This window comes from Cricetulus griseus (assembly GCF_003668045.3).
Source record: "Cricetulus griseus strain 17A/GY chromosome 1 unlocalized genomic scaffold, alternate assembly CriGri-PICRH-1.0 chr1_1, whole genome shotgun sequence".
Classification (NCBI taxonomy): domain Eukaryota; kingdom Metazoa; phylum Chordata; class Mammalia; order Rodentia; family Cricetidae; genus Cricetulus; species Cricetulus griseus.
This window is the reverse complement of record NW_023276807.1, coordinates 31,247,458-31,264,946: the sequence shown is the minus strand read 5'-3', so window position 1 is coordinate 31,264,946 and position 17,489 is coordinate 31,247,458. Positions and strand designations below refer to the sequence as shown.

At 38.9% G+C, this 17,489-nt stretch overlaps 1 protein-coding gene across 5 annotated transcripts in view; it reads right to left on the bottom strand.

Moving 5' to 3' along the window:
* Positions 1–17,489, bottom strand: part of Supt3h (SPT3 homolog, SAGA and STAGA complex component) — a 342,495-nt gene that overhangs the window by 179,732 nt on the left and 145,274 nt on the right. For all 5 annotated transcript variants that reach the window (XM_027387432.2, XM_027387433.2, XM_027387434.2 and 2 more), the window contains exon 3: positions 2,528–2,612. In XM_027387432.2, coding sequence (XP_027243233.1) covers positions 2,528–2,612 — 85 coding nt within the window. The remainder of the gene's footprint in view (positions 1–2,527; positions 2,613–17,489) is intronic.

Sequence of the window (17,489 nt, the reverse complement as noted above, 5' to 3'; positions counted from 1 at the left end):
GCCTCAAGAGGATCCGTGGAAGGGCAGAAAGTACAAACCCTATGGATACTAAGCTCTTTCTATGCAGACATATCTATAGTCCATTTATAAATTAGGCACAGTAAGAGTTCAACAACCAAAAACCAACTTTAAGAATACATTAGGAGGGACTGGAGAAATGGCTCAGTATGCAGAGGATCCAAAGTCAGTTCCTAGCACCCATGTTGGGCATGTCACAACCACTTGTGAGTTGAGGTCTTCTGGACTCCAAGGGCACCTTCACTCATGTGCACATGTATCTACACAGACACATATACATATACACACACGTACACATAATAAAAATGATCTTTCAAGTTATGTAAGCTAGGTAATACCAATCAGTCCATTAACTAGGGAAGCAGTTAGGCGACTAATGGACAAGAGGTGCAGAGAACATAGATATTGGAACACAAGTGATTTACTTCCTAGTGATGTATATTTTCAGCACAATATTCACAATTTATTGAAATTAAAAAACTTATTAATTGTTCACTTTTTTGTTTATTTTTTGAGATAGGGTTTCTCTGTGTAGCTTTGGAGCCTATCCTGGCACTCACTCTGGAGACCAGGCTGGCCTGGAACTCACAGAGATCCACCTGCCTCTGCCTCCTGAGTGCTGGGATTAAAGGCGTGTGCACCAATGCCCGGCTAATTGTTTACTTTTGGAATTCTCCATTTAATACTTTTTGGCTATAAGTAGCTACATGTAACTGACTCCATAGAAAGAAAACATAGATAAGGGGACATGCTTATACCAGAGAGCTATGTTAGAAAAAGGAGGGGGGAAATGTAGCATTAAGAGCTCTAGAATATATTATAAGAGCTATATGATAAGCAAAGGTCACCTGAGTACAATGACAGATAAACTAGTACAGAATACAAAGTAAGAACTACATACCTTGCTATAGATAAACCTATATTGATAAAGAGGACAGTTTAAATCCCTGGGGTAAAGGCAGGCATTTAATGAATGTTTACAATAAAACAGGGGGGGGGGTTATTCAGCAAAATACAAAATTGTTTCCATATATTAAAAAGGGGTTAAGAATGGAGGATATAAAGGAAACAATTAAAAAACAGAAAAGAATGTAAATGAATTTCTCGTTAAACTTATTATATAAAATGGAATTTATGGTTCAAAATTCAACATCAACAGAGGTTGATGCCTCTAAATACAGTAAAAATATTTGTAAGCCAAACAAAATCTCTGACAGCCTACTTTGAAAATTACCAAAAGGAACACATTGGAAGGATGTCTTTGTGCCATATGGCATAGAGGAAGTGCAAAGGTCACTAATGTATGCGGGGCATGAAGTAACTGAGAAATGATGGGCCCTTACTGGCCAGCACTGGAATAGCCTGCATTGTAAGGATAGTGATAACACTGGATAATGATACCTTAGAAAGAATGTAAATATTAACTCTCCATACTGTTATACCCAAAAAATAATAAACAGGGTAGGAAGACAGCTTTTCAATTAGAATACCACCAAGTAATAAACAGAAAAGAAACAAAAAAATCACTATTGTGAAAATACTACAGTAATAATTTTGTAAAATTTCCTGGTGAGTTATAATGTTAATAGGTAGAAAGTACTCAGGAAAAGAAACTATTTCCATAGCTATAAACATATATCCCAATGTATTTTACTAACCTAACCTGAATATTTAAAATAGTAGTAACAAGAGTTTGGAGTCTATCTCAGTACTACTGCTGGTACTTAGCATGCACAAAACCCTGAGTTTGACCCTTTAAAGCGAAGCAACCAAACAAGTACATCTATACAGTGAAATAAGGCAGCATTTCCACATTCAATGAGTGCTCTAAGAAATGTCACAATAAGACACATCAAAAAGACAGGATGCCCTTGATACGAGGCACTGAGTAGATCCCATCACTTCATCAACAATCTTATTCAACACACGTGACCACATTCTAATTTTAAGAGCAGACCAATGGAATAGAAGACATTCCACTTAATCAAAATGTTCAGGCTCAGCAGGGACAGAGACAGCCACGACATGGCAACTAAATGTACCAGCCAGTATGGTATGCTTGACTAGGTCCCTGAAAAGAAATAGAGATTGGTGGCAAAGAGGATGGAATTTGAGTAAGGTTGAAAAATTACTGTGCCAGGATTATTTACACATTTCCTTAACTGTCATGGCTACATAAGATACTGACATCAGAGGAAGCTGAACAACATCTGAGAATTCTTTACACATTTGTGCAAATATTCTTTAACCTAAAGTGAACAGAATTTTAATGAATTCTAACAAAGCTCTGGGGAAAAGAGGCAGACCAGTGATGGCTCAAAGTGCTGTTGTCATGGCAACATCTCACTGTTAAATGTATTATGTACCCACACAGGCATTACTATATCATATCTCAATAAATCAAAAACATCTAGCTATAAACAAAATCTTTTTAAAAACATGTTGGGTTGGAAATAGAATAAAAACAGGATGAAAAAGAGATAACAAATAGGGTTGTATGTGATCTTACCAGGTTAATTAGTTGTGTGTGAACCACATCTTCTACCAAAACTGCTGTTTCATGGAGAGGCCTCCTAGCATCACCTAAAGAAAACCTGCAAGAGAAAAATAAGACATTCCATTACTGAGGCTGCAAGCCAGGTAACAAAAAAAAAATACATACTTCTCATTCATTGTAAGGATCAGCTATAGAAATAGGTTATTGTTCTCTACAACAATCCAACAATGCATTATTACTTCTTGATGAAAGAAATAAATGTCCCTTATAAATTGTATATCCCTAAGAAAGTATATTATTATCTGCATCCCTTCTTGGTTTACAAAGTATTTGTAAAGGGAATTTGCTCTGTCAAAGTACAAAGTACAAGATCACAGCTCACAATCACACATCACTTCAGCTCCAGGGGATCCAACATCTCCAGGCTCTGATGGTGCCTACATTATGGTTTGCTAACCACAAACTGGCAAACATGCATACAATTAAGGAAAAATAATTGAAGTACCATCAACCACATCACCATATAAGCATCAACTCATCTAACCATCATTAACACTGTCAATATAAGTGTAGAGCATAACATATAAAATATGTGATATAATAATACTGAAAATTGCTTAAATATTAAATCATATCACTTATGATCTTTGCCTACATACAGCACAATATAAAGAATGGTTTATATACAGAGACTCTTTCCCTTTTATTGATACAGCATGATGTATGGAAGTCTGATTTAAAGCTTGCTTAGGAGAAAAGAAGACAAAACAACTGAAGCACAATGAGAAGACTGACTCTCACTTGAAGAGAAGCAGTGGCCCTTTTATTTGTATTTGGGCATATATTTAACTCACAGCAACCTACAATCTGGAGTGAACAGACCCCATAAAGACAGGAAATAATTTGAAGAACCAATATGAAGCTGAGAAACCTATATCCAGTGATCCTAATGCTTTCCATATGGGAACTAGCAAACTATCCATCCTTCCAATGTCCCTTACCTGCCAAGGCTAAGCACAGAAAAGAAAGATCTTCCCTAAGAATTTCTAGCCAAACTAACATGAGACTCTACAGAAAACATATCCAATGGTAAAAGATGTGACATAATGCGGATGGTTGCTTTTTTTTTTTTTACTTCTTTTCAACCTACTGCTAAAAGTGTTAGCTAGAGCACCTAGAAGAAAAGAAACAAAGAAAAGAAACACCATCTTTGTTTATAGGACATATGATCTTACATACATCACATAAAGTATCCATCAAAAAAAAAATCAGAGGTAGAAAAAAAACACCACAAAGCTCAAGCAGCTCATGATCATTTACAGCTCTAGCTCCTTGGGATCCAGTGCACTCTTCAGGCCTTTCTTAGGCATCAGAAATGCATGATGTACACATATATACATATATACAAACACCCATAAACATAAAATGAATCTGAGGAAATTAAAGATCTGAAGAAAAAATCATACAAATATTTACCAACAATATAATCAATAAGAATAAAATTCAAAGTAACACTGAACCCAATAGGCAAAAGCCTTACCAACTAGAAACTACATGATCGCTGAGATTAAGGAAGCCAATGAGGGGGGAAGTCCTTCTGTATATATGTTGGTCTTATTGGATGATAAATAAAGCACTGTTGGTCAATAGGGAAGCAAGTTAGGCAGGACTAGGAGAGGAGGAGGACTGTGGGAAATGTAGTAAAGAAAGGAGTCGCCATGTGATCCCAGGAAGATAGGATGCTGAGGCTGGCATCCTCGATAAGTCTTTATAAAATATATAGATTAATAGTTATGGTTGATATTTAAGACAGAGCTAGCAAATACGAAATCCTAGTCATTGGCCAGCAGCACTGTAAATAATATAAGACTCTGTGTGTTGTTTGGGGCCCTGGCATTGTGGTGGGGCTTGTGCAGGTGATGGGAAGAGTCATCGTTACAAGCCAAGGCTCATAAAAAGTAAGTATATGAAGATGAAAGGAAATCTTTTTTCCATTTAGCAGAATACTGTTAACACAACAATACCGTCATTAAAACCCCAATGGTGGTGGTGGTGGTGGTGGTGGTGGTGGTGGTGGTATGTGTGTGTGGGGGGGGGTAGGTGGGTATGTATTAAACATAAATATAGGTGGGTATGTATTAAACATAAATGTTTCAGACAGAAACAACTGAAACATTTTATAAGTTTTAGGATTCCCAGTCCTGTTGCCGAGCCCTGTCAGTGGGCCTGTGGAAAGGCAGGGAGGGGCAGGGAGGGTACGACAGAGAATAGTTGCTCATTTCAGGGCAGATATGAAGCAAAGGGCAGTAACTAGAGGCCAGAGGCAAGAAGCACCCTTGAAAGGCTCCTAGTGACCCACTTCCTCCAATTAGGCCTAGCCTAACTCCTTTTTGGGGGGGTGGGGAGGGATCTTCTGGTAGGCTATTTACTTTCTGATTCCCTCAGTGAAATACCATGGACAAGGTCAGTTAGATAATACCAAATGGTCTTTTGAAATGCCTTCTGTCATACCAGAGGTAGGTTCACTGTCCCTGTATGCTCCTCAGTGCAACCAAGACTAACCCTCACACTCATGCTTGGGACCCAAGGACACATCTGTGAAAGTCATCAGGTAAGGACTCAGCTGGCATCATGGCTCCAAGTCAGAGGAGGAAAAGCACCCAAATGCCATAGCCACAAAAGATCGGAGCCCAGAAAAGCTTTTGTAGTTCACACGGTCTATTACACAATAGATGGGGCATTCAGTTATGATAAGAGAGAAACATCCCAGAAGTCAGGTGACCTGCTTAATCCCCACTGTTGCTCTGGAGTATGGAAACCAAACTAACTTCAGGTCTGAGGTTCCTCAACCCAGAGAAGACTCAAAGATGCCTTTTCAGTAGCAGATTTCAGTTCATGAGAACTAGGGCCCTAAGTCCTGAAACACCTATTTGAGTGAGGCAAAACCACGTGACAAAATGAAATCCTACATAATAAATTAAGCAATAATCATGAAATAAATAAGAAATGGAAAAAAACATTAACAAGAAATAAGTAACACAAACTGAAACACAACAATATAAACAATCTGAGAAGGGAGGAGTGTTAATTCATTTCTGATGTTGCAAGTGGAAGTCATTTCCAAGAAGCAACTCTTCCCTTAAAAAATTTACTCTTGAAGGCTGGAGATACTGCTCTAGGGTTTTATATTGTTCTTTTTAGCACATTTAGCAGGTCACTCATCTAATTCAAATAATTGTTTCCAAATTCTAACACTGATTACCAAGAGGAGAGCTGACTACCTTGAATTGAAAGCTCCTGAGAAAAGACAGTAGACTGTAGTACAGTTTGTGGCAAACAGCTGAGACAGCAACTGAAGAACTCAAGTACAAGAGTAAGTCTACTGATGTGCCAGGAACCCAGTCTGCAAGACAAGGATGAGAAGCATCGTGTGGAAATCTACTTGGATGCTGCATTGCTTTCAATATTTACCATGGCTACAGATGTTGATGTACACAAAGTATGGCATTATGCTGATGCTGTGGTTAACATATTACTGTCATCTGGGGAGTCATATTTTTTTTACCCTTAGCATTTGTATTTTTGGACATTTCCCTATGTCAGGTAAAAGATTACCTGGTAAAGGACACTGTGTGACAACTCCTTTGTTTAAAGGCGGCTTTGGATGATTTTCTGTCTCTCCCACCCAAGTTTCCTTTTTGCCTTCCAGGTCCTTGGTTGACTATACTTTCAATGGCCTGGTATCACTCTAATTCCCAGGGAGTGCTCTCAAGCGGAATGAGAGTGAACAAATGGGCTACAGCCCTAGCATGCAGCCCAGTCCACTAATCTGGCACTGGACAGAACATGTAAAGCATGAGCATAAGTTCATGTGATTCTCTCTACCACAGCATCTTCTGACACACCTTGAGACTGAATGCCCATTGTCCAAGTGGCAAATGGAGAGGTTTGTGCATGTTCAGTTATTTAGGGCAGTTAGAATTAGAAACGTAGGTCAATTATCCCTCCTCTTCCATTTTGATGTTTCTAAGATCACAATTTTTATATTTTCTTCTTCTGAGACATGAACTTGATTAACAAAGCATTTGTGAAAGCCAACATGATGGTTAATCCAATCTATTAGACCAAAATGTGGTGAAATACTGTTTATGATCTAATAAAGCCACTGAAGATCAGAATGCAAAGCTAGTCACAGCCATAGAAGCTGGGTGGTGGTGGTGGTGCAAGCCTTTAGCCCCAGCACTTGGGAGGCAGGCAGATCTCTATAAGTTAGAGGACATCCTGGTCTACAGAGCTAGTTCTGGAACAGGTAGAGCTGTTACACAGAGAAACCCTGTCTTGAAAACAAGAAATCAAAACCAAAATAAAACAAAATAAAAATCAAATAACCCAATTTATTTCTCAATTGAATGAATTTGAAAATATCCCAGTATTATTGTCTACAACTGAAATGTGCATTACCCTATTATGTGCTCTGAGATGTTCTCCAAGAAATAAATGTGGTCACCAATATACTTGCCATGTGCATGGTTATCTTTCTAAGCTATGTTAATTATACAACACTGAACATCAATTCAGGAACCGTGACTGGAGGAAAAGATGCCAAATGACTTAAAGCCTTAGGCAAAAGAATTCCAAATAAGCTGCAGCCTAAGATGCTAGAACTTAAAAGCCAAGTTCTTCAGTTTTAAACAATGGGACTATGATGGTAACAAGAGCAAACAATGGGGCTTTTAAAGAATTCCTTTACACATTCAACAAATATTTCTTATGTGTTTAGATCATGTCAGCCACTTGTTTTCTTATACTAGCTGAGAATTCTACAAACTGGAGAACTGATTCTTCTGACTAATAAACTAAGGACAGACTTTTCAGTCTCCATGGCATTAAGCAGCCACCACCCAAAGTCAACCAGGAAGGGTTCCTTTTAATAAACACATCCCTGAATAATGAACAGTGTGTCTTCTCATAGACTCTTCTGTAGAGGGTGTCAACCTCCAGAATGCCAATCCAGGACCCATACTTCTCACAACAGGAGATCCAGCATCTTCACCTACAAGAAACTTCCTATAAGTAAGCTCCTGGGAAGAAGCAATGGATTTGGTTTCCTGTACTGAACAATCTGAATATTTCTGACAGTGTTTGAGAAGCCTGCTCTCATGAACCTAATCAGACTCATCCATCTCCTTACATTTTTACATTTTTATCTTGAACTAGTTTTAACTGACAGATAAATTTAAAGACCGGCATAACGACCATTTGCATATATCCTATGATGTTTCTCATAGAATGACGGCATATTAGTACCTATGCATATCTCTCTCTCTCCCTCTCTCGCAACATTTAAACATACACACCTTAATCAATGTCTACTTTCTTTAAGGTACAAATATGCATTGAGGGATTCGCAAGTGCCTGGCATTATTATGTGTGCTGTGCCATGTAAACCTACCTACTACCCTCTAACCTGCCATTACCCTGTCTAGCCTACCTCTTGGGAAGATGCTCTCTACTTCAGTGGAATTCTGTTTCATTACCAACTTCCAAACATCAAGCTTAGATAGAAATATAAAATTCTACTTCCAAAACTTTGAAAAAGCATTGTTTTAAAAAAGTTCTCTTTTGCTTGCTAAAGAGTATTCTTAAAATCCAGCTCGAGATATTATTTACATAGCCTGCAAAGTTGATTGTTTAAGTAAACAATTTTATGATTTTTAAATAAACTTACAGAGTAGCACACCCATCTATACAATTCAGTTTTAGGACTTCTCCCTTGTATCCAAAAACTTTATGTCGTTGACAATAACCCTCTATTCCTATCCCCAGCCCAGGGCAATCTAGGAAAAGACCTAACTGACATCACCAGACCTCATGTTTCCCCTTCAAGGTCCAACGTTCCTCACTACTTAGCCTGTAGGCTTGTTGTATAGCCATTTCTTCAGAATTGAAATAGGCATTCCTGGAGGGAAAAGAGAGGATTCTGTACATTACCAGGCCCAGGGACTTGACAGAGTAGGGAGTGTCATAAGCTTGACCTCTACTGAGGGAACTGCCTGGTTACTATGCAGAGCCCCAGAGGGCGGCTTTCTTGAGCAGCCACAAACTTAGCTGCCTTGGAGTCATCTATGCTTTTCTAAGTACCTCAATAAACTCTCGGGTTCAGCAACCTAGACTAGGGGAATTATTTCAGCACCCTTTATAGAGTGAACAGAAATCTGTTTTTATCTCCCCAGGAAAAGGCACATGACAAGGTCTTGGTGTAAACGCTACAGCCTTGGGGAGTCTTTTCCAAAGATGATCACTATCAATTGTCAGTTTCATCATGGTAGTTTAGAATTCGTCTCTTATAAATTGAGGCCTAAACTTTGATTTGAATGCAAAAGTTCCTCACATTTTAATGAATAAATAACAGAAACAAAACAGCATTCTAGCCTATATGGTGAAGAAGTCAAATATATACAGTGGATACCACTGTCAACACTTCTGTGGACTATGAAGAAGTGAACTAGCTTAAGGCTGACTTTGAGCCAGTTATCAATTCTGTCCATAATGACATCACACAATATGATATGGGACACCTGCTGAAATTTCTACCCCATGCCATGGCCATGACATTACCCCATACAAAGACGAGTTATCTATGAACTGTGAACTCATCCAAATCCCTAACAATTAAGAGAACCAGAATTTTCGTGAGATTGGTAAATTTAAAGTATTTACTGGGTATGGTGGTATAGGCCAGCACTCTGGAGGCATAGACAGGAAGATCTCTGAGTTCAGGATCCTGTCTCAAACAAACAAACAAAAAGATTGTAAAAAACTGATTATCTTCTTGTTGTATGAATGTGGTTCTTTTGAGTATATGCCTAAGAGTGGAAGCAGAACTATTTGTAATAGCCAGAAACTGGAAGCAGCCTAGATACCCCTCAACCGAAGAATGGATAGAGAAAATGTGGTACATTTACACAATGGAGTACTACTCAGCAGAAAAAAAAATGGAATCTTGAAATTTGCAGGAAAATGGATGGATCTAGAAGAAACCATTCTGAGTGAAGTAACCCAATCGCAAAAAGACAAACATGGAATGTACTCACTCATATGTGTATTTTAGACATAGAGTAAGGATTACCAGCCTACAATCCACACTGCCAAAGAAGCTAATAAACAAGGAGGTCCCTATGGAAAATGGGAGAGGTTCAAGATCTGCTGAGCAAATTGGGAGCATAGGAAGAGGGGGGAGGGAGCTAGGAGAATGAGAAGGGGAGAAGAAGAGGGATGCCGAGGCCATGAGGGAGCAGAAAGTATGAGTCAGGGGAAGAATAGATGATAACAAGAATGGAGATATCATAATAGAGGGAGACATTTTTAGTTTACAGAGAAATCAGGCACTAGGGAAATGTCTGAAAATCTACACAGATGACACCATCTAACTATCTCAGCAACAGAGGAGAGGCTACCTTAAATGCCCTCCCCTGATTATGAGATTGATGACTGACTTATATGCCTTCATTCAGCAGCTGGTGGAAGTAGAAGCAGACACCCATAACTAATCACCGATCTGAACTGGAACCCAGATGCAGAGAAGGACCAGTGAAGAGCACAGAGGTCCAGACCAGGCTGGTGAAACCCACAGAAACAGCTGACCAGAACATCCGGGAACTCTTGCTCCCCAGTCTGATAGCTGGAATAACAGCATGGGACTGATCCTGACCCCAGGAACATGGATTTCTGTGAGGAAACCTCAGAAATCTATGGGACCTCCTATAGAAGCCCAATATTTATCCCTAGCATAGGTGTGGACTTTGGGAGCCCATTCCATATAGAGGAATACTCCCTGAGCCAAGACACCCGGGGGTGGGCCTCGGCCCTATCCCAAAGGATATGAAAGACTCTGATGACACCCTATGGAAGGCCTCACCATCCAGGGGGAGCAGAAAAGATATGTGACAGATAAGGTTTTAGTGGGGGGGGATGGGTGGGAGAAGGGAACTGGGATTGTCATGTAAAACAATCCTGTTTCTAATCCAAATAAAAAAAGTTGGGGGAAAAAAAAAAAACTGATCATCTTTACAACAGTGTTTCCTGACTAAACTCATCCTCTCCTCAATATTTTTAAAGGTGAAAAATTATGCCAAAATCCTAGTGTGGTTATAATACTTCTTATAAGTAGTGTTCTAGAAAAATACCAATAATAACTTACATCACTATTTAATTAATAAAACTTCCATGTATATATTTTTCTCCTGATAATTATTTTCACAAAAGCTGAAGTATTAGTCCTGCAAATTACAAGTGTGTGTAAATGAAGATATAAATGAGGAAAACACTATAGTAATTGTTGAATCACTAAAGAAATTTCAAAATTAATTATATAAATATCTGTGACTGCCAAAAGGAAAATACATAATGTATTCCAGTTGTAGTACATAATATATTCCATTTGCTTATTCAGAAAAGGATTCAATTTAAATCATGAAGCACACAAGGCAACTGTCTTTATAGAATATGTAAACTAGACAATGATCAGTCACTTTTGTTCAGAGAAAATAAAGAAAACATTTATCTCTAGTCTCAACAATATTTCTCAAACCAAAATGGAATTTAGTATACCCAGAAAAAACACAGTTTCAATTTATTCTCTGAACATGTATAAAAAAGTGATGACATGAGAAAGATGTTAAGATAAAATTATATGTTAAGATTCTATTGAGAATAAGCATACAGCATACATTAAATAATCTTTTGGTTTCATTTTAGATTATAGACCAGAATTTCAAATTTTGATATGTATAAATAACTCTTTATACAAGATTACACAAGCTATCATTAAAATCATTTATTAAGTTGTACCATCAAAAACCTTTTCTGTATTTTAACAAGCTTGCCATGAACATATGAAGGCATCTAAGTATACTAAAAATATCAGTAAAAACATATTGTTGTCCCTGGGAAATTGCAGAGTAATAGTTGCAGATTTCACATAGATACAAAGATGTGAGGACAATTAAAGTCCTTACGTAATACAAGTACAGTAGTTGCACATAGCCTGGACACATTCTTTGTGAGACCAGCTCCTACTATGTGAATATTACATAAGGAATTCATAGAATGCCTGAAGATGAATCCACAGATGGTAGCCAACTATCCTGTGTACCTAGCAACCCACCAGTGTCTACACAGAGTCATCATCACAGATACCAACTTTGAGGTAGCGCATTTGTAGTGATTTATATCAGGATAGTAAATCAGAACCTGGGTGAGAATCCTTATGGAACTATTATCACTTCATTCCAGATATAGATTACCCATGGGCACATATTCAATGGATGGCATCAAAGGGATCTCCATTTCCAGTATTCTTTCTACAAGCTTTACAAATGAACCCCTGACTACTTCATGATATGGTGTTCCATTGAAACCTTAGAGATCTAGGCTATTTCAACTTCTACCATGAGAAAAATGAAATTAGGTAAAAGATATCAGGAGCAGTATCCAACTGAGCAGCTTATAGTAGGTTTCTAGATGACATATTGACAACAACATATGGGATATGCAGAAATGCAAATCAAGTGTAAAGAGCACAGGAGCTGAATTAATGAAGAGGGGAGGAAAGAACACTGGAATATCAAACCCTTTCACATTAACTGCAAAAGGGAGGACAAATGGGCAAAGAACTAGCTTTCAGGTCAAATGTAAACAAATGGCTTGTTGAGTTTAGTGCTTCTCCCAGTGTTTAACATGGGCCTGATGAGATAGCTTTAGGATCTGCAGCAGCCACATAAAAACCTGGTGGGCATGGCATCAGTCTATAATCCCAGCCCTCAGGAGGAGGAGATAGGAATTCTGGGAGCAAGCTAGATACTTAGACTAAAATAAACAAGAGAGCTCCAGATTCAGAGAAAGACCCTGCCTCAGAGAACAAGGTGTAAAACACTAAAGGCAATCTGTGTTAACCTCAGGCCTGCACATGCACACCACATACAAAACAAAAATCCCAAAATGTTGTGTGCTTAGCCACATGAAATTCACTTTGCTTTTTAAAAGTCTTAAGAACAAATTGTAAAAATCCCAGCAGCTGATGAGAGGGAATGCAGAGGCTCACAGCCAAGTATCAGGCAAAAGGGTGCCCAGGTTGGAGGTCTCCATCAGATTCCTCCCCTTAGAGCTCTGGAACCCCATGAAGAGCCAGAGGGTTTGAAGACACCTGCGAGATAGGCTCAGGGAATCAAGTAAGCAGGGCTCATGGGGGCTAACAGATTGAAGCAGCAAATGTGAGCCTGCACGGGTCTGTGCTAGGTCCTCTGCATATGTTATGTTTGTTGGTCTGGTGTTTGGAAGGACTCCTAACAGTGGGATTTTCCCTTACAAAGTCTTAGTTAAAAAAAATAAATAAATCAAGTAAACATGAGGTCTTCTTATCAAAACCAAAATAACAAAAGTACTAAGCTAGGAAATTATGTTTTTACATACATAAGTTTCAACTTCAAAAGAGAAAATGGAGTATTGATAAGCTTACTGTTACTATATTTTCATATAAGTATAAGTTTCATATAAGTTGTCATCTTAACTAGGCTGATAAAACAAAATAGACTGCAACAATCCATTCCAAAAATGGGTCAGGGTGGGGTGGGGATTAGATAGGGAGAAGCAAACTAACAATGCTGCCTGTAAAAAATTTTACTACATGTTATAAGATTAACACAATAGAAAAAATGCTGGTGTAATTCAGTGTAACTATTTCAAATTTCTTAAAATCAAAAATGATTGAAATAGCTTCCTTTACAGATCTTTAAAAGTGCACCTGAATAATGATTTTGCAGCACATTTCAATAAGGACAAAGATTTTATTAAAATACTGACATAATGTTTTTCTTAATCTGTTTTCCATGGAAGCAATGGGCTATAAAGGAGTCGAAACAAACTCATGGATTTGTTAGGCACCCAACTTTATCAGCAGAACTTAACAACAAAGGTAAGTTTTAAGCCAGATGGTGGTGGCCCAGTCCTTTAATCCTAGCACTCCAGAGGCAGAGGCAGACAGATTTCTATGAGACCAAGGCTAGCCTGGTCTTCAAAGTGAGTGCAAGGACAGGCTCCAAAGCTACAGAGATTTCTGTCTCAAACAAACAAACAAACAAACAAAGGAAGCTCGTTAAGTTGTATAATCTTTGGGTCTGCTTAATTTCAGTGTGTGACTTTTCCATTTGTTTCCAGGCAAGAGCCTGTCCTGGCATTTACTTTGAAGAGATCTTCGTGCCTCTGCCTCAGGAGTGCTAGGATTAAAGGCATGCGCCACCACCACCCATGGCCCAAGACTATATTTTTCCTAATAAAGCAGGGGGAAACCACTGGGGAAGTACCATGGTGCCCTGGCCCCTGGGGGAAGTTACCTGATGCCATGCCCCTGGAAGAAGATCCCTGCAAGAAACAAACCAGTGATGAGAAAAGGAGAATTATCCTGTCCTAGGGATGAGCTACCTAAGGGACTAAGCAATACCAAGTGGTCAACTGTAAAAACACATACATAGAAATGTCAGTGAACAGACTGAGCAGGGTGCGTGAGTGTGTGTGTGTGTGTGTGTGTGTGTGTGTGTGTGTGTGTGTGTGTGTGTGTGTGTGTGTGTTTAAATCTAACACTAATAACTGAAGAAAAGGAGGACATGAGTTTGAGAGGGGAAGCCTTGAGGGGCTCTGAAGGGGGAGATATGGTATAATTATAGTATAAAATAAATAAATAAATTAGAAAATAAGTAAAATAAGTAGTGGACTTGGGGGCCGTAAAATGTATGTATTGTAATATGATGTAAATACAAAAGTAGAAACCCACTAAAACAAGAATAAAGCACCATGCAGGCAACTAAAGAGTAAAACAGCAGTATTTCTATTCCTCCAAATGGTGTTATTACTAAGCTGTAAAGAGGAGACAATTAGGAGTACTGTTGAAGATTCAGTTTTTTTTTAATTCAAGAATGTTTTCTAGGTGTAAATTCCATTTTGAATTTTGATTATTCTTTCAGACTCAGTGAACAATAACTGCCTGCAAATTGGAAGTTCTCAAATATGTTAATGATAAAACTCTGAGTGGAGTATATAGTTTCTAGATGCTTACATGTTTGGGAACTTGGGTTGAAAATCTGCTCATTAGCTCAGTTTTCTGACTATAGAGGTCAACTCCCAAAGTTTACCTGCCAAAACTGAAATAAGCTGTCTTTTCTTTTTCCTTTTTTATTTAAATTAGAAACAAGCTTGTTTTACATATCAATCCCAGTTCCCTCTCCCTCCCATCCTCCCCAGCCCACTACCAAGTCCCCTTTCTGCTCCCCAAGAAGGGTGAGGCCTTACATGGGGTATCTCCACAGTCTGTCATTCATTTGGAGTGGGACCTAGACCCTCCCCCATGTGTCTAGGCTGAGAGAGTATCCTGCTATGTGGAATGGGCTCCCAAAGTCCATTCCTCTACTAGGGATAAATAACTGATCCACTGCCAGAGGCCTCATAGATTGCTCAGACCTCCTAAATGACCACTGCTTTCAAGGGGTCTGGAACAGTTCTATGCTGGTTCCCAGCTATCAGTCTGGGGTCCAAGAGCTCCCACTTGTTCAGGTCAGCTGTTTCTGTGGGTTTCTCCAGCCTGGTCTTGCCTCCTTTGCTCATCACTCTTCCCTCTCTGCAACTGGATTCCAGGAGTTCAGCTCAGTGTTTAGCTACTTCCATCAGCTACTGGATGAAGGCTCTAGGATGGCATATAAGGAAGTCATCAATCTTGTTATTGGGGAAGGGCATTTAAGGTAGCCTCTCCACTATTGCACAGATTCTTAGTTGAGGTTAACCTTGTAGATCTCTGGACATTTCCCTAGTGCCAGATTTCTCTTTAAACCTACAATGGCTCCCTCTATTATATTATCTCTTTTCTTGCTCTCCTCTATTCTTCCCCTGACTCGATCTTCCTGCTCTCTCATGTCCTCCTCTCCCCTCCTCTTCTCCCCTTCTCTTTCTCCTAATTCCTTCTCCCCTCCCCCCGCTATGCTCCCAATTAGCTCACAATATCTTGTCCCTTTCCCCTTATCTTGGGGAACATGGATGTCTCTCTTATGGTCCTCCTTGTTTCCTAGCTTCTCTGGTAGTGTGGATTGTAGGCTGGTAAATCTTTTTTCTATGTTTAAAATCCATATATGAGTGAGTACATACCATGTTTGTCTGGTTGTGACTGGGTTACCTCACTAAGGATTATCTCTTCTAATTCCATCCATTTGCCTGTGAATTTCAAGATTCCATTTTTTTTTTCCGCTGAGTAATAGTCCATTTTGTAAATGTACCACATTTTCTCTATCCATTCTTCAGCTGAGGGGCATCTAGGTTGCTTCTAGGTTCTAGTTATCACAAATAATGCTGCTATGAACATGGTTAAACAGATGTCCTTGTTGTATGAATGCGCTTCTTTTGGGCATATGACTAAGAGTGGAATTGCTGGATCTTGTGGTAGACTGATTCCCAATTTCCTGAGGAACCACCATACTGATTTCCAACATGGCTGTATGAATTTGCACTTCCACCAGCAGTGGAGAAGTGTTTTCCTCACTCCATATCCTCTCCAGCATAGACTGTCATTGTTATTTTTGATTTTAGCCATTCTGACAGGAGTAAGATGGCATCTCAGAGTTGTTTTGATTTGCATTTCTCTGATGGCTAAGGATGTTAAGTACTTTCTTAAGTGTCTTTCAGCCATTTTAGATTCCTCTATTGAGAAATCTCTATTTAGTTCTGTACCCCACTTTTTAATTGGATTGTTTGGTGTTTTGGTGACTAGCTTCTAGAGTTCTTTGCATATTTTGGAAATCAGCACTCTGTAGTATGTGGGGTGGGCGAATGTCTTTTCCCATTCTGTAGGCTGCTGTTTTGTCTTGTAGACTGTGTCCTTTGCCTTACAGAAGCTTCTCAGTTTCAGGAGGTCCCATTTATTAATTGTTGATCTCAGTGTCTGTGCTACTGGTGTTATCTTCAGGAAATGGTCTCCTGTATGAATTCATTCAAGGGTACTTCCCACTTTCTCTTCTAAGAGGCTCAGTATGGCTGGAGTTATGTTGAGGCCTTTGATCCATTTGGACTTAAGTTTTGTGCATAGTGACAGATATGGCTCTATCTGCAGTCTTCTACATGCCAGCATCCAGTTATGCCAGCACCATTTGTTGAAGATGCTTTCCTGTTTTCTAATTGGGTTCTCAACTAAAAATGTCTACTACCTACTTGTGTGTGCACATTTACATACATGTACTATATTCTATATAGCAGTTTAATTCATCTTAACAACATTCTCTGATGCAACCCTGAATAAACCCACCCCTAGGTCTACATGCAGGTTGAGTACTCCCAAGTGCTTGTATGAGTTTTGCTTTCAGTTGGTCCAACATAAAACTGTACCTACATAACAGAATATATGAAATTCTAGAAAAATAAGCTTTAAATCATATACCTTTAAAATAAAATTTAAATATACTATTACATTTATTTAAGACTCATTTTAATGGGAGAGGGGGAAAGCTTACATTTCTGAAACAGGATCATAAAGTCTTTGTTGCAAATCCATAGCCCACCATAGAGCTACAGCAGAATATATGAGTAGGTCTAGTTTGTGGACGAATTCTGAAATCTGAATCGATTAGGTCATGAAATACTTCTCTTCTTTATTATATTTCCCAAGAATTAAAAAAAAATGTCAAAAATGCATTCTTAAACAAGCTGGGCAAATATAGGCAGCTGTACTGGATAGTTTTGTGTCAACCTGACACAAGCTACAGTCATTTGGAAGAGGGACCCTCAATTGACAAAATACCCACACTGGTCGGCAACCTGTGGAGCATTTTCTTGGCTGATGACTGATATGGGAGGCCCAGCTCACTGTGGGCAGTGTCACCCTTGTCAGCTGCTCCTGAGTGCTATAAGGAAGCAAACAGAGCAATCCATGGTGAACAAGCCA